This window comes from Myotis nattereri (assembly GCF_964212035.1).
Source record: "Myotis nattereri genome assembly, chromosome: 10".
Lineage (NCBI taxonomy): Eukaryota > Metazoa > Chordata > Mammalia > Chiroptera > Vespertilionidae > Myotis > Myotis nattereri.
The window spans coordinates 59,046,173-59,068,802 of NC_138085.1; the positions used below are offsets into that span (position 1 = coordinate 59,046,173).

Consider the following 22,630-nt stretch of genomic DNA (forward strand, 5'->3'; position numbering starts at 1 on the left):
TACAGCTACAGATGTACTAGGATTTTTAAGAAAAAGATACCCTGGCAATTTTTCTTTTTCAAAAAAGTTGTGCAAATTTTCCAATGCTTTTAACACCAGCAGTCATAGATCCCTGCCTGGCTGTGAGTGTGAGGAATTTCCTGCACTTCTTTTTTATTTATTTTATTTTTAAAAAATTGATTTCAGAGAGGAAGGGGGAGGGAGAGATAGAAACATGATGTGTGAGAATCATTGATTGGCTGCCTCCTGCATGCCCCACACTGGGGATCAAGCCCACAGCCTGGGGATGTGCTCTGACTAAGAATCAAACTGTGACCTCCTGGGTCATATAGGTTGACACTCAACCACTGAGCCACACAAGCTGGGCGCTACACTCCTTTCTTATAACAATATCTTGACTGGAAATAGAAAAAACAATATATTAGGACTTTAGTCAGTGGCAAGTGACAGAAACCCAACCCAATGAGCTTAAGCAAAGAATCTATATATATAAAAGGCTAATATACTAAGTGTCCGACCGTCTGACTGTTTGCTACAACACACACTGACCACCAGGAGATAGGCGCTCAGCGCAGGAGCTGCCATGACATGCACTGACCATTTACAGAGAAACGGCACTGTGGACCTGGCACCCACAAAATAACATTCGGCCTCCCCCAAGTAGAACACAGGCCCTGCCACCACCCTGGAGTGACACCCCTCCAAATCACAGCCAACGCTGCTGAGACCCCATGGCGCAAAATGCAGCCCACAGCCCAGCCCAGCCCTGAAAACAGTTGCTGTGGGTGCTGGGTGATGACATCATGTAGCAATGCCAGATTTCCTCTCCCTAGTGACTAACCTCCTTACAGTTTCTTCAGCCCAGAAACACGGCTTGCTTTATAGCCAGGTGCAAACATTTTACATTTTAACCAAATGTCTGTGAAGCATTTTCCCATGCCTCATCTCATTTGATCCTCACAAAAGTCCTGGAGTAGGTAGATAGGAGACTCGGTGGAATCCTATTTTCTTTTCATTAGACAGAAAAACGGAGATTTAGAAAGCTTAGAAACTTGACCTGACTGAAAAGAAGAAATGGGGACCTTGAAAATGACTTTAGTTTTTCTCACTGTGCAGAATATAGTCAAACACAGTTAAATATTTTGCCCTTTGTTCTCCCTGTGTGATCTACAATAATAATCTGCTTCGTGTTGATATTTACTACTGTGTTGCTGACAATTACCTGAAAGAGAAGTTGGGGTGCTTCACTGGGCTGGAAAAAGTTTAGCTAAATCAGAAAGCAGGTCTAATTAAGCAAGTTTATCTATATATATAAAGCTCTTGCTGGTGCCAATTGCACATGTGTGTGTTTCAATCTGTCATTGTCGATTGTGATTTTGGTTGACACTTCTATTAGAGAGAAAGGTCAAATAGCGATATTAAAATATTTCTTCTAATTAATTTCCTTTCAATGTGCACGAATTCATGCACCAGGCCTCTAGTACAAACATAAAGGTGGGGTGGGATTTATTGATGCACATAGCCTTGGGCATGTTGGCCACTGATTTACCTTTCTCCATCCTTTGGATATGGTCTCTTCATGAGCTGGGCAAGACCACCTCCAGCAGCCCCAGCTGCTATGAAAAGGCAGGTTCTTCTGATTGGCCAGTTGGTGGTCCTGTGCCTGACCCTGGACCACTTGCTGTGACCAGGAGTAGGGGAGTGCCAGCTGGACTGGAAGTTCCCAGGCAGAAATACCACCTCAGATTTCTAATTATGGTGGGGCCCCTTCTGCTCCCAGGGTCATGTAGAAAAGGGAGGATGGGCCAGTAAACACCTGTGGCAATTCTAAATTACCTGGTGCCCCCTGGCACATGCATTTCTATACAAGCTACATTTCTAGGGTGGGCAGGTTTGTGATGACTCAGTGTTGCCCCACCCACACAGCCCATTCCTGGAAACCGAGACCGCCACGGTCGCAGCAGGAATAAACAGTACCGAGCTAGACTTCAGAGGTACTCCAATTCTTAATTTCACAAATGTGAATAATTTTGGCCCCTGACAGATTTGCTTGTACCCCACCCACCAACATGCATGTTTCCCTTCTTTTTCCTCTGAAGATGTAGACCAATATTTACCGAGTTCTGGAATTTCCTTAGTCAGATACACCGTGCCACCTGCCTCCTGAATTCCCCGAAGCTGCCAGCTTCTCACTGTGCCACCTCCACACAGGATTCTACCCTCCTTGCAGGGCATCTGTTTTCATCTTTGCACAATATGGTCCTCCTCTCACACCCTTCTCACCAAATTTGGGGGGGGGGGGCGGGCATTTTTATTATCCTATGTAGTAATTTCAGTGTATGTTGCATATCACTTACATTTTTTTATATGTATACATTTGGGACTATACATTTTATTTCTGACCCTTTCTCTCCAAGTATGATTCACTGAAAGTTGTTTGTGCTAGGACCCTTAGGGACAGACAGTGTGCTCATTCCAGGTTCCCTTTAGCCGTGATTAAAAACAAAAAGCTTAGAACTACATACTGACACCTCCCAGCAGGGAGGAGGGGGGCCAGGAGCTGGCTCTGGCTCCTGCAGCTGATGTGCTTAGTCATTTGTTTCTAACCCTGCTGAACCTCACGTTCTCGTCTGTGAAATGGAGGTGATAGCATCTCCCTACACTGTTGTGAGGGCCAAACGAGAATGGGTATGTGAGCTAGAGGTGGCAGCAGGGATGGGGCAACTCCCCGGCAGTGCCCAAGGTCAGGATGCAGAGTGGGGGTGGGTCGCTGAGCCCGCACTCCAGCCTGCAAATGAGGAGGCTGCGGAACACCTTATGGAGACTGGAAATACAAGGGTGACAATTACCATTGTACATCTGCAATTAAATTGTAAAATCATCCTTCGTGTTAATACACATGTAAAAAACAACAAAGTGATTAACTGTAGAGAGAAGGCTGAATTTTACATTCCTAACTGTATTTTTGACAGGAGCCTATGCACTTTATTTTATTTTATTGTTTGTGATGCAGTGAATTTGACTACAGGGTTAAAATGAACAACATCCTCCTCTCTAGGCTCCCTGCCCGCTTTGGCCTTCCCTAACCTTTCCTATTACTGCTTCCTCAAACCCTCCCATCAGCCTTTTTACCCTACAAGCTCGCCCCCCCCCCCCCCCGCCTCCTCTTCTTCCTCCTCCTCATTCTTTTTTTTTTTTTTTTTAATATATTTTATTGATTCTTTACAGAGAGGAAGGGAGAGAGACAGAGAGTTAGAAACATCGATGAGAGAGAAACATCGATCAGCTGCCTCCTGCACATCTCCTACTGGGGATGTGCCCGCAACCCAGGTACATGCCCTTGACCGGAATCGAACCCGGGACCTTTCAGTCCGCAGGCTGACGCTCTATCCACTGAGCCAAACCAGTTTTGGCCTCCTCCTCGTTCTTTAAGTTTCTGCTCAAATGTACTTCTTTGAGGGGCTTCTTAGGCCCCTCAAATCAGATCAGTTTACCCTCTTACATGCTCTCCCATAGACTGTATGTGTTCCTTTGTGTGATATTCCACACATTTGTCAGTATATTTTTTAGTAAGGTATTTATTCCCTGTTAGAATGTAAGCTCCATGAGAGTATATCTTTTCAATTAAGCCAGTAACAAGGACCCCACATGGCTGTTTTAAACAAGGTAGGAACATTATTTTCTCTCGCACAAACTGCCTGCAGTAGGTGGTTTCAGCTTGGGATGGCATTCTACAGCATCAGATTCCGGTGTGCTGCTCTGCTAAGCATGGCTTCCATTCCCATGGTCCCAGAGAGCCGAGAATATGGGACAAGCTGGCAGGCAGGAGGGCGGGGAAGATGGACAAGCAGCCCTCTCCTTAAAGATGCTCCTTGGAATTTGCATACACTTCTTCTATCTCCATCCTATTGGCCAGGAATTAGCCATGTGGCCACACCTAGCTGCAAGGGAGGTTGGGAAATTTAGTTTTTATTCTGGGTAGACATGTGCCCGGTTAACAATTATTCCAATACCAAGGAATAGGAGAAAGGATATTGGGAGACAATTATATACTGCTGTATTCCCAACTCCCAGCACACTGTGTGGCACATTCTACATATATTAGTTGAATGAAGAAATGGGCTGAACACTTGTGTATTTCATTGCTAGGGCTGCTGTAACTAAGTCCTACAAACTGAGCGACTTAACAGAAATAGATTTTTTTTCACTGTTCTAGAATCTAGAAGTCCAAGATCAAGGTGCCAGCCATGTGGTTCCTTCTGTCCCACTCCTCTCATAGCTCCCAGTGGTTTGCTGGCAATCCTCCGAGAGATCTCTGCCTTCATCTTCACGGCGTGTTTTCCCTGTGTATGTGTCTCCGAGTCCAAAATTCCCCTTTATATAAAGAACACCATTCATTATTGGCTTAGAGCCTGTCCTAATGACCTCATCTTCACTAATCACATCTGGAATGACCCTATTTCCAAATAAGGTCACATTCGGAGCTACTGGGAATTCAAAAGTCATAGGACTTGTGAACTTGGTGGGGGGAGGAGGAATGGGGGGAACACTACTATTCAACAGAACAACCAGTCACAGGATTTATGAATTTTGGAAGGACAAAATTCAACACATACAAACTTGTAATTCATCTACTCTCACACAGTCTTTCAGAGGCACCTGGTACCTTGTCCTTCCTGAGCAGTGTTGTGTGGAGGAACCCGTTCCATTCTCTCAGCCCTGAGGAGTGTGTGTGGGGGGGGATGGCAGGGCTTACCAAAGGCCTATAATGGAAATAGCGCCATTGGCCATAAGCGGTTGTAACCAAACGAGTCAAGCTTCTTCATGGTATGATGGGAACCCAGGAGCACTGCAGAGAAGTCAGGGGGCCTTCGCATTCGAGTCCTTTGCGGTGAGTGGAAAGCTCCTGACCTTGTAATACCCCGTGGCCCCCGAGGTCACACGTGGCTAGCACAGGCCGGTTCCACCAGGGCCTGGCGTAGAATCCTGGAGCCAGGCAGCTCGCTCAGTCCTCACTCAGTACCTTGCCAGCTCCTCACACCTTATTTCTCCTTTTGGGGTGTTTTTATTTGGTTTTGCCTTTATCCCTCACTGGACTATGAACTCTGAGCTTGAAGATAGTATTTTATTCATCTGTGTAATCCCTACAGCTCCTCAAGTAGAAACTCAATTAAATAGGACTTTTTAAAGGGAAGAGAAAGATATTATCATCTTGTCAGGAGGGTTGAGATATAATCACGCCCCAAAGCAGAAGAACGGCTACTATAAAAGGGCTCCTGTAGTTTCTTTTGGCAGCAGACTCGAGGAAGATGACAGTCTGTTCTCCCTTGGCACCAAATGTCAGTGGTCTCTGAAAGGTTTCGTTTCGGGAAACCCAGAGTTGCCAAAGCATGGCCGTGACAATAGCAAGGTTTAAGAAGTGACCCATTCGATTTATGCAAGAGGTGCCGCCCTTCACCCATGCATCCCACCTTATGTGGACCAAAGCTCTGGGTCACACTCAGTGATCCCCAGTAAATGAAGGAGCAGAGTCCCCAACCTCAAGGAAGAGTAGGGCACAGTTCAAAGTCCTTGTTTTAAGCCCCTTCCATTGAACGAGATCCACTCTTCAACGTGCATTCAGAGCCCGCCTGGCCAGGGTCCCCTTCCCTGCATTCCTGCTCTGCCCACTCACGTGTCCTCCCAGGGGCAGAAGCCAGGACTCTGCTGGAAATGTTTCCCACCCATTGCAGGACTCTGACCTGATCATTACTTTTCATTTAGAACAGTATTCCTGTGGCTTCTGGAATATGAGCTTGGGCCCGTGTCCATTTCCCTAATGTTCCCACTTAAAAGATTTCATCTGACACATGTGGGCCAAATAGCATCCAGTCATTTCTTTTTGCCCCGAGTCTTGGTCTTTTTTAATTCAGGTGGCCAAGCCCGTGCCGGGAGGCTGCTGGATGGCATAGGCAGATACCAGTGCTTCGCTAGCTAGGCACCTTGACTCCCAAGGAGCTCATGACTTGGCAGCTTAGAAATGAAAGCACATTAGGCTGGGGTGGGAGTAGGAGGGGGTGGGGGTATAGGTGGTGGCATTTCTTGACCATCCTGCAGAAGCTGGGCTGTCGTAGGCATGCAGCCAGTGGTAGCACACTCAGCAGCAGCTTTTGCCCAGCTACCACTCTGGGCTTGAAAGTACTGTGCTTATTAGGGCCAAAGGAAGGGGACGTTGCACAGACTGTCCCTGTCCAGATCCCCTCGGCTTTCTATGCCTTTGTTTGTGGGGCGGCTCAGACTTCTCCAGTGGGAGTGCAGAGGTCACTCCGCACAGAGAACGTCTCCGTCCCCACATATGCATGTGTTTGAAAACATTACTGTTTTTATCTCTCTGCCATGAGTTGTAAAATTATGAGGTGCATCCATCCCTTGATTATCAGACTTGTGCTTGGCTGTTAATAACAGGCTCCATTCATGGTGCAGTAATTGAGTTTGGAGCCCTAATTACACTGCTGTGCCCCCCGCAGGAGTGAACGGGGAAGCCCCACTCCTGAATCCTGCCCTCCGAGGGCCTGCTTGTCCTGGCAAATCCCTTGGTTAATTTGTGGCCCAGCCTTACCTATGATAAGGGATACAGTCTTCTGTTCTGATCATTTTATCTTTTTTTCCCTATCTCCTTTTCTCTTTTACTCCTTTTTCATATTCATTTACCACGTGTACTGGTTAATAATGGGGATTTTTTTCAATAGATGGAGTTACACAAATGTTGATATATATATGCGATTTGATATGTATGCTATTTTGTTGTATTGACAACAAGCTTCAAAACTTTATATGTCAAATTTTCTGAAGGTGTTAACATCATAGATATTTTTATGCTTAAAAATGTAGAATTTTGTGGAGGTGAGGGCGACCTGGCTGCGACATCTGTCACCCCATTGATCTCCAGGGTTGATTCGGCTGATCTGGCTGGCTAGGCGGGTGTCCCCCTCCTCCCTCACCGATCCATGTGCGTCCCTCCCAAAAATGTAGAGTTTTGTGCCAAAAAAAGAGCATTTGCAGGAAGTTTTAACTCATTATTTTGAAGAAAAGTGCTGCTGAAAGTTATCGTATACTTCGAGAAGCTTATGGTGAACATGCTCCATCTCAAGATGCCTGTGAGCGCTGGTTTAAACGCTTTAAAAATGATGGTTTCGATGTGAAAGACAAAGAACGTCCAGGCCAACCGGAAAAGTTTAAAGACCGACCATTACAAGCATTATTGGGTGAAGATGCGTGTCAAACTCAAAAACAACTTGCAGAAAGATTAAACGTTGCTCAGCAAACAATTTCCGATCGTTTACAAGCAATGGGAAAGATTTTAAAGGAAGGAAAATGGGTGCCATGTCAACTGAACGAAAGACAAATGGAAAACTGAAAAGTCATCAGTAAAATGTTGCTTCAACGGCACGAAAGAAATTATTTTTTGCATCAAATTGTGACTGGCGATGAAAAGTGGATTTATTTTGAGAATCCCAAACGCACAGAATCATGGGTTGATCCAGGTCAACCATCAACATCGACTGCAAGGCCAAATCGCTTCGGAAAGAAGACAATGCTCTGCGTTTGGTGGGATCAGGAAGGTGTGGTATTATGAGCTTCTAAAACCAGGTTATACCATTAATATTGATTGCTACCAGCAGCAAATAATCAATTTTGAACCACACTTTGACCATGAAACCACCAGAATGGGCCAGAAGACACAGCAAAGTAATTTTGCTTCATGATGATGCACCATCACACACTTCAAAACCAGTTAAAGACACGTTAAAAGATCTTGCCTGAGAAGTATTAAGCCACCCGCAGTATTCACCAGACTTTGCTCCTTCAGATTACCACTTGTTCTGATCGATAGCATATGCACTTTCTGAGCAGCACTTCAAAATGTACGAAGAAGTGGAAAACTGGGTCTCTGAAGGTCTGCCTCAAAACAAGAAAAGTTCTATTGGGACGGTATCCACAAATTACCTGAAAGATGGGGGAAATGTGTAGCTAGCGATGGACATTACTTTGAATAAAGCACTTTTGATGTTTCTCTTGAAATTATCGTGTTTTCTTTGATTACAAAATCCACATTTTTAACTGGTACTGGATTTCTGCAACAGTCTTGTAACCAGTCTCTCTCCTCTTTCTCTCCATTTGGATAGGTATATATATTTTTAAATTATTTCATAGGTTGCAAAATTGTGTTCCAGAAAGGCAATCACATTTATACTTTCACCAGAATTATGTATGAGTGTCCATGCTGGTGTCCTGCCATTCTCTCTCTCTCTCTCTCTCTTTTCCTCTCTCCCTTCCTTTTTTCCCTTCTTTCTTTTTACCTTTGTTAATTTTCTAGACCCCCTCCCCAAAGAATCTTTTTGTTTTAATGAAAACTTATTTGGTTATTAATCAGGTTAAACCCTCCCACTCATCTCCTCATTGAACAATTGTATTTCCTCTTTGTGAATTTGCCTTTTGCTAATTTTTCTCTTGGGATGTTTGTCTTTAAAATTGTGTCCATCCACTTAGGTCAATCTGATGGCATTGTACTTATGTCAGTAAGTTGCTGTGAATACTTGTTTGTACTTAGATGTCATATATTACAGTTATATGAAAGAATAAGCGTGTTTTATACAGCTAACAGCTCAGAGTGCAAGCCACTATGAACAGAGGACAAGTATGGAGTGGGGCATGCCAGTGTGGGGAGGGGCTCAGGAGACTTTTACAGTCACTTAACCTTTTGTCTTCACAGTCACCCCACAGGCAGGTAAAGTAGATAAAGCAGGTATTTTTCCCATTTCACAATGACGTGTGCCAGGGCACACATGAATAAGATCTTCCAAGCCCCAATCCAGTTTTTCTACCATGTCACACTGATTCATCTGTTTATTTATAGAAGGCAAATAAAGCATTAACATGTATCAAATATTAGTAATTATGAAACACTTTTTAAAAACTTTTGTATAGCATGAAGGCCCAGGACCAGGTCATTATGACTTGAAAATACCTTCAGCAAGTTCCGTCACTTCTTGTTTTCGATCCAAAGTACCTCGATTCTTGCCTGCTTGTTCAGTAAGTATTCTAAAAGACAGATTGTGGTTGTAAGTTTTATGGCCATGTGCTGGAGGGGGGGAGGTTGTGAAGGTGGGATGGGGATATTATATAACAATTCGTGTGTGTGTGTGTGTGTGTGTGTGTGTGTGTGTGTGTGTGTAATTGCTTGTCAAGGCAGCAGAGTCTAGAGCTCAAATACCTGGCAAGCCCTGGGCCAGGTTCAGGCCCAGGTGGCTCCTGAAGACTGCAGCTGCATTGTGGGTCCAGCTGAGAGGAGCCAGCACAGTGATTAGCCATCCATGTTATGACCTGGATGCTCTGTGGGGAAACGCCTTTAATGAATTGAGCAGGCAGTGGACAAGTGGCTGCCCTCTCCATCCAGAACTGTCTTTCTTTGTGTGTGTGGCTTCTAAGAGCAAAAAGGAAGAGCAGAAACATTATTATTGAACCCAAGGAGACCATGAGGGCATGAGCCATCATCCTGCCCTTAAGGACTCAGGAGACAGGGAAGAGGCGCAAGTCCACTTAGACATATAAAGCAGGTAGATTCTGGGAGTGTGTGAGAGCCTCAGAGACCCAGGGAAGACCAAGGAAGATCTCAAAAGCGTAACATGGAGTTTATGAACAGTGTTGTTGTTTTTTAATGCCTTTTAAAAGACAATTTTAATTTTCATGGCTTTGGTGTTTCCAGCCTGCACACAGTCTGAAAGTCTCTCGAACTTGCTGGTATATAACCAGATTTGAGGTAGTTGGGAGACAGGAATTTAAATCCCGCCTGTAAGGAAAGGGACCTACCCTGGGGGAAGGAGGGCAGGGGAAGCTGGGCAGTGGCTGGGAGAGGGTGGCCCAGGCGCTTGCCTTCAGGAACTGGTTCCAGAGTTGCCAGCTGTGGTGTGGGGTAATGCGGTCTTTATCTGGAGGTATGAATACTGGGGAGTCCCTGCCAATAAAATTAAAAACAGATGGACAACAGGAGGTTGGTGGATTCCTTACTCAGATCCTCATACCCTAACGGCATCGCCATGATCCGGACGCAGAATTTTGTTGGCGCTCACAGGGTTGAGCATCCCCAGGAAGCTGGAGCCATGCTAACCAAACCCCCAGGAAATGCTGGAGAAGCCAGAAGGGGGTTGCTGGTGTTGGGGCTGCTACTCAGTGGAGTGTCTCCCATTATAGGAAGCTCTTCATAGAAGCCAATGACAACCAGGAGCTTCCTGGTGACAGTGAATCAGGGCTGGGGGGTGGAGCCAGATGTTCTCAAGGTTTCAGAATCGTAATCGGCAGCCTCCTGAGGGGAGGTCTTGGTGGGTGAGTGTGGGGGCAGAGGGAGGGGCGGTGCAGACCCACAAACCTATCCCATGGGCCCGTTTTCCAGGACTTCTCCACAGGCTGCTTCCTCATTAACTGCACTAATAAAGGCTTCAGCTTTTTTGACATCTGGCCAGGACTTGATGAGATTTCCAGGCTGCTCCTCTGCTTTTGGCAAAGGAAACATCCTGTCATTTAAAGCGGCTTCTGCAGGCAGCTGACCTCATCCAGGCCGGGCTGACTCTGTCCCACTCTCAGAGTAATCCAATTTCCACTCTCACTGTCTCCCGAAGAGATAACAAGCTGCAAGGAAGGAAGGAAATGACAAGAAGGTGATAACAGGGCTAGCTGGTGTGGAGCGCCTGTCCTGGAGGGCCTCCCGTGAGCCTCAGAACCTCATTTGATGGGGGAGGCCTGGGAAGCCCATGGCCCAAGGCTACACCGAGCCATTAGGGTTGGGGCTAGGACCTGAACCCAGGCCTATCTGACAATAAAATTCTTCCCTTAACCACACACACAGAACCTGGTGTCCCTCCAGCAACCCAAGATAAAATTCCCTTGGGTTTCGAGAATATGTGGGCACCCAGCATGGAAAACACTGGCCTAAGAAATCCAAGTCGTAGTTTATGGAAATGACAGTCATTTGCATTTATCACCACACAACAGAAGCTTTGTCTAAACAATTGGCACAATAATTTCTTAAAGAATTTCATCAAAATGAAAACATGACTTTTAAAAAAGTAGAACTCATGGACCCTTTAGAATACGCTGACCCTGGGCCCACAGACCATGGCAGAGAAATGCCTTACGACTCGTGCTGGGTCAGCGAGAGAAACTCACGAGTTGGGGCTTCTGAGGTCAACCACTCAGGCGCAGAGTGCATTCTCTCCAACCCCTTACTGCTAGGGGAGGTTCGCTAGAGGGGACGCCGAGGCATGCCCAGGGACAGATTGCCCTGTGGGAGTGGGTGTGCCTTGAGGCAGAGGTGGCACGTGAGCTGCCACCCCCGCAGGTCTAGGCCCCGTTGCTTGCTTGTCTCTCAGCACCTGGGCAGCCATGGGGAGAGGGGGCGACAGGAGCAGGTCTGAGCGCCGAGGACATGCACCAGTGCAAGGGTGCCCCGGGCCTTGTCTCCCTCCGTGGGGTTTGCCGGCCACACCGGAGCCAGCGGCCAGGCTCAGCAGGCTCCAGGGTTTTGGTGTCACGCTCTCATCAGTGTCTTTCCTGTTCTGTTTTCAGAGAACCCCGGGCCCAGGAACATACACATCTTCAGCACAATACCCCAAGCAGCCCCGGAGCATCGCCAGAATGGGGCGAGAACACAGTCTTTTCTTCAACAACACAATTGGCTTTTAAAATAAAGCCATCTTTGAGCTAAGCTGCATTGTTTTAGCAAGTTATTACGTTTGGAAAACCCTATTATGTTTACCCTTAGGAGGGTTTGAACACAGAACCGAACAGATTGCCCCAGTGACCACCCAGCCTGCTTACCTGGACTCATCCCAGCACAACTTCCAGCTCACTCTCAAAAGTGTCCTGATTGGAACAATAAGTTTTATGCTCAATCTGTTTATTGTCAGAGGTCGTCTTCCTGGAGAGTTTCCCGGCTGCCCTTGCAGCAGCTTAGACAGGCCCGATGTGTCCAGGCCGTGCTCTGTGGGCCTTGACCCTCCGGCTGGGCCTGGACTGCACAAGGGTTGCGATACCTCTCAGCCTCAGGGAGACTTCAGGGGGGCCGGGGGGGGGGGGGGGTTGCGCATTCAACCAAGGCCAAGCTGAGCTTGATGGGATCCCAACAGGTGGTTCTTTCTCTCTCTCAACTCCTTGAAAAGAACAATATTTATTCAACTCCATGAGTATTTGTGGTTTCAAGTCAACACAAATATTTTGAGTATCTGCTCTGTGCCAGGTGCTGTGTAGGGACTGGGGAGTGGGGCTTAAAAAAAAGATGAAGGAGGCATGTGACTGAGTTTGGGGAGGGCTGTAGGGGAGATGAGGCCAGGAGGGTAGTTTGGGGTGGTCCTCAGCTGGAGGGAGGCTTTGAACGCTGGGCCAAGCAGCTCCTTCTGGTGCTGGGAGCTCAGGGGCAGTTTCACCGAGAGGACAGGCCCTTGTCTCAGAAAGCTGGTGCCCAGAGGGACAATTTCTCCAATGAAGGCCCAGGCGGTCAGAAGCAGGGACAAGGCAGCATGCGGGAGGACAGCCAAGGGACCAAGAGGCTGAGAGGCAGGGAGGAGAGGGAAGAAGGTGGCAGGCAAGGAACCTGGTTTGGACAAAAGGCAAGGATAAACATTTGCATAGTTACCTGGCAGGGGAGACACCATGATCACGAAGGTGGTTTTCCCAGGGCGAGGCCTATCACACTCTGGATGCGCTGACCGTTGCCGTTTACCCAAATGTGGGACACTTGACTGCGTGATTTGTGGTAGTGGGGGACGGCGCAAAAGGAATAAACATTTGCGGAGGGGAACAGAGGGAGCCTAGCCTGGCCGGACTGGCATGGAGGATGGGAGGGGGTTGGGTGAGGTTCGGTCGGAAGGCCGGGACCACAGGCAGCCGCGCATGCCAAGGAGGCCTGCTCAGGGAGCTGCGCTGGAGAGATGGCACACATGAGAGCTGGGGTCTCACAAAGGGTGAGGAGGTTCCAGTCACTGATCAATAATTGGAAGGAACTTTAAAAAATGCTTATACAATAGTTTGTTATATTTTAAAAGGAGTTTGTTATATTTCTCTAGTCTTGTAAATGCTTATCAAAGGGTATTGGGGGCAAGGAAGGACAGGCCCCATCTCACTGAATTCATTTAAATTTCCCATTTGAGGAAGAAACACCCGGCATTGCATTCCTTCAGGGCCTAAGAGCCACTGGGAGATCAGAGGGGTGTCCACGCGCTGGCTCCTGTCCCACTCAGATCAGAGGGTGGCCCAGGGCAGGTAGTTCCGCCTTTTATTCTCCAAGTGGGTCAGAGTCTCTGCTGGACCAGCTGGTGCTGACAGAGGTGTTTTCTCCAGTTGCACCTGGTGCTCGGGGAAGTGGTTCGAGAGAGAGGCGATTGTGTCCGTCTGAGAGGCTGTGGATGGAAGTTCGAGGAACCCCTCACAACAACAGGGGAGGAGGGATGGTGTTGTCAGTATGTAGGGCTACCTCCCGACAAGACTGTGGGCCAGGGGCTGGCAGGAACCACTTCTCTCTCCCTCTGTCTCCCCTCTTCCTTTCTCTGAGGCCTCCTCCCTCAGCAGGCTGACTTCACCTCTTCCTTTCTCTGAGGCCTCCTCCCTCAGCAGGCTGACTTCACGGCCTCTTTAAGGTACAGAATCTGATGTAGCCACCTTAGCCTTTTCTCATATCATTTCCTGAGTCAACACCCTGAAAGGATGCAACCAGCTCTCTTGGTTCCAGTATTAGATTTTCAGGAGACAGAATCCAGGCTTGGGTCAGGAATCCACCCCTGGGCTCTCAGCTCTGGCCAGAAGGGCCTACCAGGGGTGGCAAACTTTTTGACTCAAGGGCCACAATGGGTTCTTAAACTGGACCGGAGGGCCGGAACAAAAGCATGGATGGAGTGTTTGTGTGAACTAATACATGTTAACACTGCTGCTGGTGAAGGAGCGGAGGGGAGAGCAAGAGAACCCTCCGCTCTTTCGGCTCCGCGGGCCGGATAGAATAGCCAAACGGGCCGGATAGAACAGCCCGCGGGCCGTAGTTTGCCCACGGCTGGTAGACCCTCGGTGCAGACCAGGCTGCAGGGCCCAGCTGCGTGGTGTGTGTAACTGGGTGGAGGGCAGCTCCCGGTGTCCCAGGAGAGAATGAAGACCATGCAGAAGGAGAAGGTGTCTGACTGGCCTGCAGATATTCCAGAGGTGAGACTGCAGGGCCTTCTGGACACCCTGGTGCATTGGGTCTGTTCCCTAAGCTTTGCCTTGGGTTCCCACGACATCTGTCTGCCTTTGTGGAGCTGGGGGACCTCGGCCCTGTCGTCCTCACCAGTGCCACCATCTGGTCTTAATGCAGCCCCACCCTCCTGGGTGTTCGGGGGCTGTGACCGAGACTTTGACCAGGTATTCACCGAGGTGCTGGCAGGATCTAGGTGGTGAGGAGAATGTTTTACTTCTCCTCTTTGGCGTATTCCAATATTTTATAGAATTTTATACAGTTAGGGAGAGGCTCTCCCAAAGAGGCCAGAGGGATTCTGGATGGCTTTCTCTCGCCATGAGCCTAAAATCAAGACACAATTTGAAGAGCAGGGCTCCTCCTGTCCTTGCCAAGATGGAGAGACGGACAGACCTGAGTTGACCTCAACCTTGAGCTCTGAGATTGGGATAGTAACACCTGTCAACTAGGGCCATTGTGCACATCAAATGATATGGCCACAAGGGCTCAGCAAAGCCTAGTGCAGATGGAAGAGACTTGCATCCTAAGCCCCAGAGGCCTTCCCTGCAGGACCCCTCCTCCCTCCTCCATTGGCTGCTGTGACACTGGCTCCTCAAGATCCCTGCCGGGCGTCCCTGAGCAGCCTCTGTTCCTCTCTCCTTTGAATTTGGCTTCAACCAAAGGAAATGGCTCTTCTTGGCTGCAAATGTCTTCTGCTATTTCCATGTGAAATTCCTCTCCATTAAGTCAGAGCATGTCAAAAGTCACAGCACTGCTGGGGACAGTGTGTCCTCTTCCCTCTCCTCCCCTCTTTCTCTCCTTCCTCACCCCCACTGCTTTCTGGACCTGCAGGTGACACCTTCCAGACCCACAGGCCGAGGGCCACAGGCTGCTTAGGTGACTGGCCCTGCCTCCAGCATCATCTCTCACCTGCTGGATGCCACCTACCGAGATGCAGCACAGAGCTGCCAGGGCTCAGGTCCCCCATCCTAGGATTGCTTTGAAAGCCCTGTTATCTTGAAAATACAGTTCAAAATCTACAAGTTCAGAATCAGTGGTTCTGAGCTGCATTTTAGAATCCCCTGGGGAGACTTTAAAATTCTTGGTGTTGTCAGCGCCCAAACAGATCACATCAAACTCTCTGGGGATAGAACTCAGGCCCAGTTTTTTTTGTGTGTGTGTGTTTTTTTAAACTTGTCCCCCTCCCCCACCCTAGTTGATTCCAATGAGTGGCCAAGGTTGAGAACTACCCCTAAGATGGTGTGAAGGCACCAAGCGCCAATAACTCTGGGTGAGGGCACAGGTAGTTCTCCTACCCCTACAGGTTTATGAGCAGGGCCCTTGCCCTAGAGGTCCCTCTCCAGGTATGAAGAAGAGATTGACCTGCATTAGCATCTGAGTCTAAAGGTAAAAGGATGGTGCAGGGCCAGTTTGCCTAGAGCAGTACCAGGTAGAGGTTGTTCTGGGTAGAAAGGACAGCAGGGCCCTGAACCCAGGCACCTCTTGCCAGCCTGACCCCTCTCTGGGCTCCTCACAGATCTTTGGTTTTGGCCAAAGGCATGGCTACTGGCTTGCCCAGCCTGCCAGGCCCAAAGTGCGTGTATGTTGGGGTGGGGTAGGGTGGGGGGTAGGGTTGGGCTCTGGATTCAGGGCTGCAGGGGCCGGGTGGGCTAGTGAGGGCCAGCGCTGGAGACCCAGACCTTGCAGAGCTGATCAGCAGCCTCCCTAGAGAAGAGGCCACTCTGGCAGGGGGAGTCCAGGCTGAGTCCTCAGAGGCTGGTGAGTAAGAAAGGCAGGCCTGGCAGACAGGCAGGAAGGAGGAGTGGCTGGAGGAAGGGGAGGCCCAGGGGGTGGACACATGGAGAATTGTCTCCCAGGGGGTGCTCCTTGCTGCCTTGTTAACACCCTTGGCCATGTCAGATCCCAGAAAAGGTGTCACCCTTCTGAAGAGAGGGGGCGGGGGAGAGGGGTGGGAGAGGCCCAGCCAGCAGGGGAGGGAGGTAGCAGTGTGGCTGCTTTGGGTGGGAGTGTGGCTTAGTCCTCGAAGACTGTGGACAGGAAGGTGTTCCATGACATTGCAACTCTGGTCACCAGAGTGGACTAGGCGGAGCAGGTGGCAGGGGCAGACAAGGTTTTCTATGCCTTACCACACTGGGACTGAGCGGCCCGGGAGGGGACAGGGTGGGGCAGCAAGGCAGGGCCCTGGGGGCTGTGCAGGTCACAGACAGAGCCCAGTGTTTGATGAGGGCTGGCCACTACCCCTGCCTCCCTTTTCTGAAGTCTCAGAGCTCAGAGGTCCTGCCTGGTACCCGAGGGCCATCAAGGAGAAAGGAAGCGGCTGGAGCTTCCTTTATGCCACAGGGCCAGAGGGGACCCCTGGAAACGTGCCAGGCAGGGTCACATCTGCTTAGGCTTCTAATCCCCAACGCGTCCTGGGCTGGCATGGGAGCTGGACCGCAGAGCACTGCTGAGCCCATTGCCCAGGCCTGTGCCTGGGGCAGTTCTTCATCCAAACCGTCTGTATCAGTTTCCTGTGGCTGCTATAACAAATTACCCTAAACCTTGTTGCTTAAAACAACACACATGTATTCTCTTACAGTTCTGGGGTTCAGAAGTCCCCAAATCAGTCTCACTGGGCTCAAGGCAAGGTGTTGGCAGGGGGGTTCCTTCTGGAGGTCCCAGGGAGAATCCATTTCCTTGTCTTTTCCAGCTTCTAGAGACCATCTGCAGTCCTCTCCTCAAATCACTCCAAACTCCTGCTCCCTTCGCTTCTGGTCCTGCCTCGGACCCTCCTGCCTTCCTCTTTGAAGGATCCTCGTGGTTACATCGGCTCACCTGGATAATCCAGATAGTCTCCCCAAGGCCTTTAACAAAACCCCTTTACCATGTAAGAGAGCGTCTTCACAGGTCCTGGGAATTAGGACATGGACACCTTTGGGGGGATGTTATTCAGCCTCCACGCCATCTATCTAACCTGCAGCTGGAATGGGAGTGAGGCATTCTGCTGCTGACACACTGTCCTCCCAGGGGCCCTTGGTGTGCCCCAAGAACCCTCCCCAGTCCTCTCCAGGCTGTTGGGGGCCTCTCACCGGGGCCCTAGCAGCCCCTGATCCTCCCCTGAGGCCAGGTTGGACTGTGGGCTCTGGGATCACAGTGGGTTGCCATCAAGAGCTGGCAGCACGGGCTGAGGGAGGTTTCGTTAGCTGGCTGGTTCCCAAACAAGGCCAAGAAATATTTACATGGTGACGACATCTGAATGCCCGGGATGGGGTACAAATGAAACAATGAGCACTTTGGTACCAGAAAGGAGTCTGGGTGGTGGTGGCTGAAATTCCATTCATATTTGTGCCTGCAGATAAACACTATTAATACTGAAGGGCTCTGTCCTGGAGAGGGATGGGTGGGCCGGAGGTCCGTGGGGGTGATAGTGCAACGCAAGTCTTGTCCCCAGACTCCAGCCCTAGTTCTGACACAGTGGGTTGGACACAGGGCTGGCTTCTTCCTTCTCCAGTGAGGGTTTTTGTGTGAACAAGGGGTCTGAAGACGGGGGGTGGGGGGAATGGGGGGCGGTCAGGACATGTCTCCACCCCTGCCTGACTTTAGCATCTGACCAACTTGAGGTCAGCTCAGCAGAGCCCTCATTGAACAGGATGGCCTCCATCCACTCTCTTCCTTGGAGGATGAGGCTTCTAAAACTCCACCAGGCTGGATGATAAGGTAACACCACCTCACCTGTGGCCTTTAATTTTCACCCCGGGGGATCACGAGCTGGGGGTGAGAGTATGTGACAAATAATCTGGTACTAATTGTTAAATCACTAAAGACGGTGAATGTGTTTCCTTAAAAGAAAGCATCACAGCAAAAGAGAAGTTGGGCCCTGGCCTGGGTGCCTATTAGTTGGAGCATTGTCCCATGCACAGAGGGGTTCCGGGTTCAATTCCCAGTCAGGGTACACACCCAGGTTGTGGGTGCCATCCCTGGTGGGGCACGTACAGGAGGCAACTAATGGATGTTTCTCTCTCACATCAATGGTTCTCTCTCTCCCTCTTCCTCTCTCTAGAAAAAAAAAAGACCTTGGGCACCTAAAGGCTCCAAGACAGACCCTCCTTCGCTAGGACAGCAAAGCCGTAACGGAGAATAGAACCGAGGGTGGGGGAGGCCAGGCCACAGTGAGGCCAAGGAAGCAGGAAGCTGGTCCGGGCCAGCCCCAAGTTCTAGGGAAAGCCTCAAGGGCAGCCATCTTCAAAGTGGGCAGGTGCAGCCTTGGGGGTGCACCAGATGATCCCTTGGGGTACACGAAGAAAACCGAGCTCCCATGTAAATTTATGTCACCTTTCAAAATGTTCATGCACACTGTACAATACATGTAGGCTGGTATGTGGTACAATGTATAGTAGATGTGGATTGTTACCGACCTCTCAGCGAAGGCGGCCAATGTAAATGCCCCTGGATGCTCACCACACCCCTCCCCGTGCGTCTCCCCCATGTGCCGTGCGCTTGGAATAGTCTCTGTGCAGATTGCCGGTCTGGCCCTGGACTCTCCAGTTGGCCAGGTAGGCAACAAGGGGCCCAGGGCCACCTAAGGCAGCCGTCATCAACCTTTTGGACCTCACGGGCCACCAGTGGTCTGTGGACTACCGGCTGGCGACCGCCGACCTAAGGGACAGATGCCAGTCCAGAATGAGCCCTACTCTAGCTGGGCCTGCCGGACCCTCTGCCTCCCCCCACGCATCTCCAGGTTTCAGCCTGACCTCGAGGCCCGACCCAGCTTCCACCATGCTCATCCTCTCACTGGCTCAAATCACAATCCCCTCAGCAGGCCCCTCCCTCCCCTCCTCGCTTCTCTACCCCCCGCCCCCAGCTGTGAGGCCCAGGCCATGGCCTTCATAATTCCTCAGGCCTCTCTCCTTCCAAAATACCTGCTCCGGCTCAAGGCCTGTTCTGGGGCCACCCGCACTGAATGAACACATTGCTTCAGACAAACCTGCTTCCCCATTCAGGGATCTCTTTATTCAATCAGCAAACTGTCAGCAACTTGGCCCAGCCCGCTAAGACCTCCTCTGAGGGCATACAGTCAAAATGCATCTGGTGCCTTTCTTATTACCAAGAAGTGACTACCAACATCTTTGGGGCCCCCAAGGCAATTCAATGGTATTTGCTTTGTCCTGTTTCCTTTTTTTTTCTAACAGAATTCCAGAATAAAAATAGAGCTCTATCATATATATATATATTTATACACACACTTACATATATTGAGATCCTTCAACCAAGTGGCAGAGGATCTGCTGCTCTCCGCAGCGTTGCTCACCTGGCGGAAGCCAGGAGGCGCAGGCTCTCCCTGGGAAGCACCTGGGGGTGCAGTGCTGAGCCAGTGTAGCGAGGAGGGTGGGCCTCCCACAGAGAGACTGGGCTATGACAGACCCGGGCAGTCCTTGCCTGGCCTTTCCACACATCTTAAAATGAGAGATGTACCTAGAGCTTTAAAACTAAAACCCAAAGTGCTGATAAAAAAAGAATGCCCCTGATAGGCCTGTGTGGGAGGGGGCCAAATTCTTGGGGACAATCCCAGGAGCATCTTGCAGCAGGCTGGGGGAGCAGCAGGAAAGACACCCACCACCAGCTCCCAGGACCCCTGCAGACATAGGTGTCTAGTATCCAAAGGCCTGTTGAACCAGTTAGGAGGTGCCGGGCAGAGACAACCAAATGGCCAGGGTGGGGCTTGGGTTGCCCAAGAAAGCCTGAGGAATGGGTTGTGGGTGGTGAGATGAGCTGGGGACAGTCCTAGAGACTCCCATCTCCAGAGTGACGTGCATTGTACCTATTGCCCAGAAAGGTAAGGCTCGAAGGAATGTGCTGACATAAGCTACTAGAAAGGGCTGGGTCCAGCAGCCAGGTTTCTGTCCTGAGGCCCATCCTGGGGCTGTGGCCTGGGGTCTAAGCAGGCTGCTTCAGCTGGGGTGTTTCCAGGAAGATGGAGATGGATGGAAATGGAAGGTTAGTTAAGGCCAGTGCTGTGTCGCTGGCCACAAGGTCACCTGGCAGCAGAGGGGTGCACAGTGGATCCCAACTGGCCTCATCAGGCAAAGGTCAACGCCAGGCATTATCCACTAACTCAGCCTGGGAGAGGAACCCAGCGGTCCATCTTCTTCCCACTTATCAGTGGAGTCAAGCTGTGACTGCTCTGGGCAAGACCTGAGAGTGATCCAAAACCCTGTCCTGAGACTGGGGCATGGGACCAGGGCTGCGGGCTCCCCAAGGCACAGAGGCACAGGGGGGTGAAGGACAGCTGTGAGGCTCTCAAGGAGCAACTCTAGTCACCGTGACTCTCCCGAGGTGCCACGGAAGGAAGCCAGGAAAACCCTTGGCCCAGCCAGAGGGCAGCTTGCAGGGTTCGTCTTTGGTGCTGGAGAGCAAAGAGCTGAGGTTCGAGACTAAAGCTGGTGCAAAGCCGGGAATCAAGGGTCAGAGATGTTGAGGGAGGGTGGCAGGTATGGGATATGGGTTTCCAGGTGGGGAGGTAACCAAGCCACACAGACCTGACTACACATTTAGATGCTGCACAGATACTCTGGGGAGGGGCCCCCATGTTGATGTGGCCTCCCAGCTACTTCCTTGCTGATAAACGCCACAATGTCTGAGTCCCAAAGAGCACGGAATTTGCTTTTGATGCAAATCTGGTCCACCCAGCTCGATGAGCAGCTCTCAGACCCAGCTGGCCCAGGAAGGAATGCAGGGTGGGGTGGGGGAGGCGAGGAGAACTAGGGCTGCAGCTTGCAGAAGTGTTCCCTAGAGATGTATTTCCCTGAGGTCCTATTCCTCCCCCAACCCATGCTCCCTGCTTCCTGCCTGCCCCACCCCCCCACCCTATCCCCTCCAACGGGGCAGCCCCTCCCTCCCTGCTGCTGCGGGGTGTCAGAGCTCTCTGGGGATGATGGAGAAGGGCAGCACCGGGCTGCTGGCCTCCAGCTCCAGGGCGGTGAGGAAGCAGTCGATGGCGGCCTCGCTCTGGCCCTGGGCCTGCAGCACTTCGCCCAGGCCCTGCCATGCCTCGTGACAGGTGCTCTGCCTTTCCACGGCGTCCCGCAGCACCTTCTGGGCCAGGGGCTTGTGGCCCAGCCGACTCAGCATCAGACCCTGGGGAGCAAGCACAGGGCGGGGGTTAGTGAGGACGTCCTGGGCAGGGCAGGGCAGGGCAGGGCATCCTGGCGATCAGGGCAAGGAACGGGTGTCTCTGGCTTGGATTTGGTCAAGTGACCGTGCCCATGACTAATGCAAATCCTACCGGTCCCCACCACAGACCCGCTTCCAGCCCAGCCTCCCAGATCATGCGCTCTGGGAGTTGTGTCCCTCCTGACCCCGAAGGATGGTCTTCCAAGTCAGCAGACGTGGCTCTGAGTGTCCCCCTGACCAGCTGGGAGATCCTGGACAGGCCACCACTCCCTGGCCCTCAGTTTCCTCATCTATAAACAGGAAAGACCACAGTAGCCACCTCGGGGGTTGTCGTGAAGTTTACACGAGTCAGTTTATGTAAATACTTGGACAGTGTCTACCTGCATGAGTCTAGTCAATGGGTCTTTCTCCCAGCCTTGCTGCCACGCTGCCCTTCTCCCCAGGGACCCCGCGAGATACAGAATGTAAGCTGCAGGCTCCGGCTTCTGTCAGCTGGGGGAGGACCTCTAGCTTGTGGGCGGGTGGGGGCAGCTCCTTTGCCGGCATCAGCAGACGTTCTTCCTAGGGATGTCTGGGTCCTGGGACCTAATGCCCGTCCCAGGCTGGCCTGGCAGGTGAGGGTCACCGACAGTCAGAGAGCCGGGGACCAGGGATGGAGGCTGAGTGAAAGGAGGATTCTGGGAGGGTGGGTCAGGGTGGCCAGGAGCTTGGCCTTAACATTTGGCTCCAACAACCCTGTTGCCAGAGAGATACAGGAAGTGACAGGAATTGTCACAAAAAAAGGGTTGGGAAGTGAAACTGGCACCCTGCCCCTCTACGTCCATTTCCACCCACACGGGAAAGGGTGCAGGGAGCTAGGGGGACAGGGTGGTGAGCAGAGGGAGGGGCCAGGGCCTGGTTTTGGCCTCTGTTCCCATAAAGGCTTCTCTGCATCATACCGACTCACTGATCTGTGTCCCAGCCCTCAAAGGTGGCAAAGGATAGCAGCAGGGGGGCGGGGGAGAGGGAGGGCGCTCCTCTCGTTCAAAGGTACGAGGTACGAGGTAACGCAGGAACAACACTGACTTCCTGGACAGGCGGGGCCAGGGTGGGGTGGGGAGCTGCCTCCATTGTGCCCGGAGCCCCTCTCGGGTGCCCGCCCACTGATGGCCATGTACATTTTTAGCTGGAACATTTTCATCCTCACCACGCTCCCCAGAGTTAGGCCCTCCGTTGCCATGGAGACCCACT

The 22,630-nt window shown here is 50.9% G+C and overlaps 2 protein-coding genes across 4 annotated transcripts in view; one reads left to right on the plus strand and one right to left on the minus strand.

Moving 5' to 3' along the window:
* STPG4 (sperm-tail PG-rich repeat containing 4) overlaps nt 1-11,718 on the plus strand; it is a gene marked incomplete at both ends in the record, with an annotated part of 35,996 nt that extends 24,278 nt beyond the window's left edge. The window contains 2 exons of the mRNA XM_081100783.1: nt 8,968-9,072; nt 11,602-11,718. Coding sequence (XP_080956909.1) covers nt 8,968-9,072; nt 11,602-11,718 — 222 coding nt within the window. The remainder of the gene's footprint in view (nt 1-8,967; nt 9,073-11,601) is intronic.
* Nucleotides 11,719-19,211: 7,493 nt separating this feature from the next.
* The window catches only part of TTC7A (tetratricopeptide repeat domain 7A), a 104,970-nt gene continuing 101,551 nt past the window's right edge, over nt 19,212-22,630 (minus strand). For all 3 annotated transcript variants that reach the window (XM_081101156.1, XM_081101155.1, XM_081101154.1), the window contains one exon: nt 19,212-21,364. In XM_081101156.1, the coding sequence (XP_080957282.1) occupies nt 21,143-21,364 (222 nt within the window). In that variant the 3' untranslated portion in view covers nt 19,212-21,142. The remainder of the gene's footprint in view (nt 21,365-22,630) is intronic.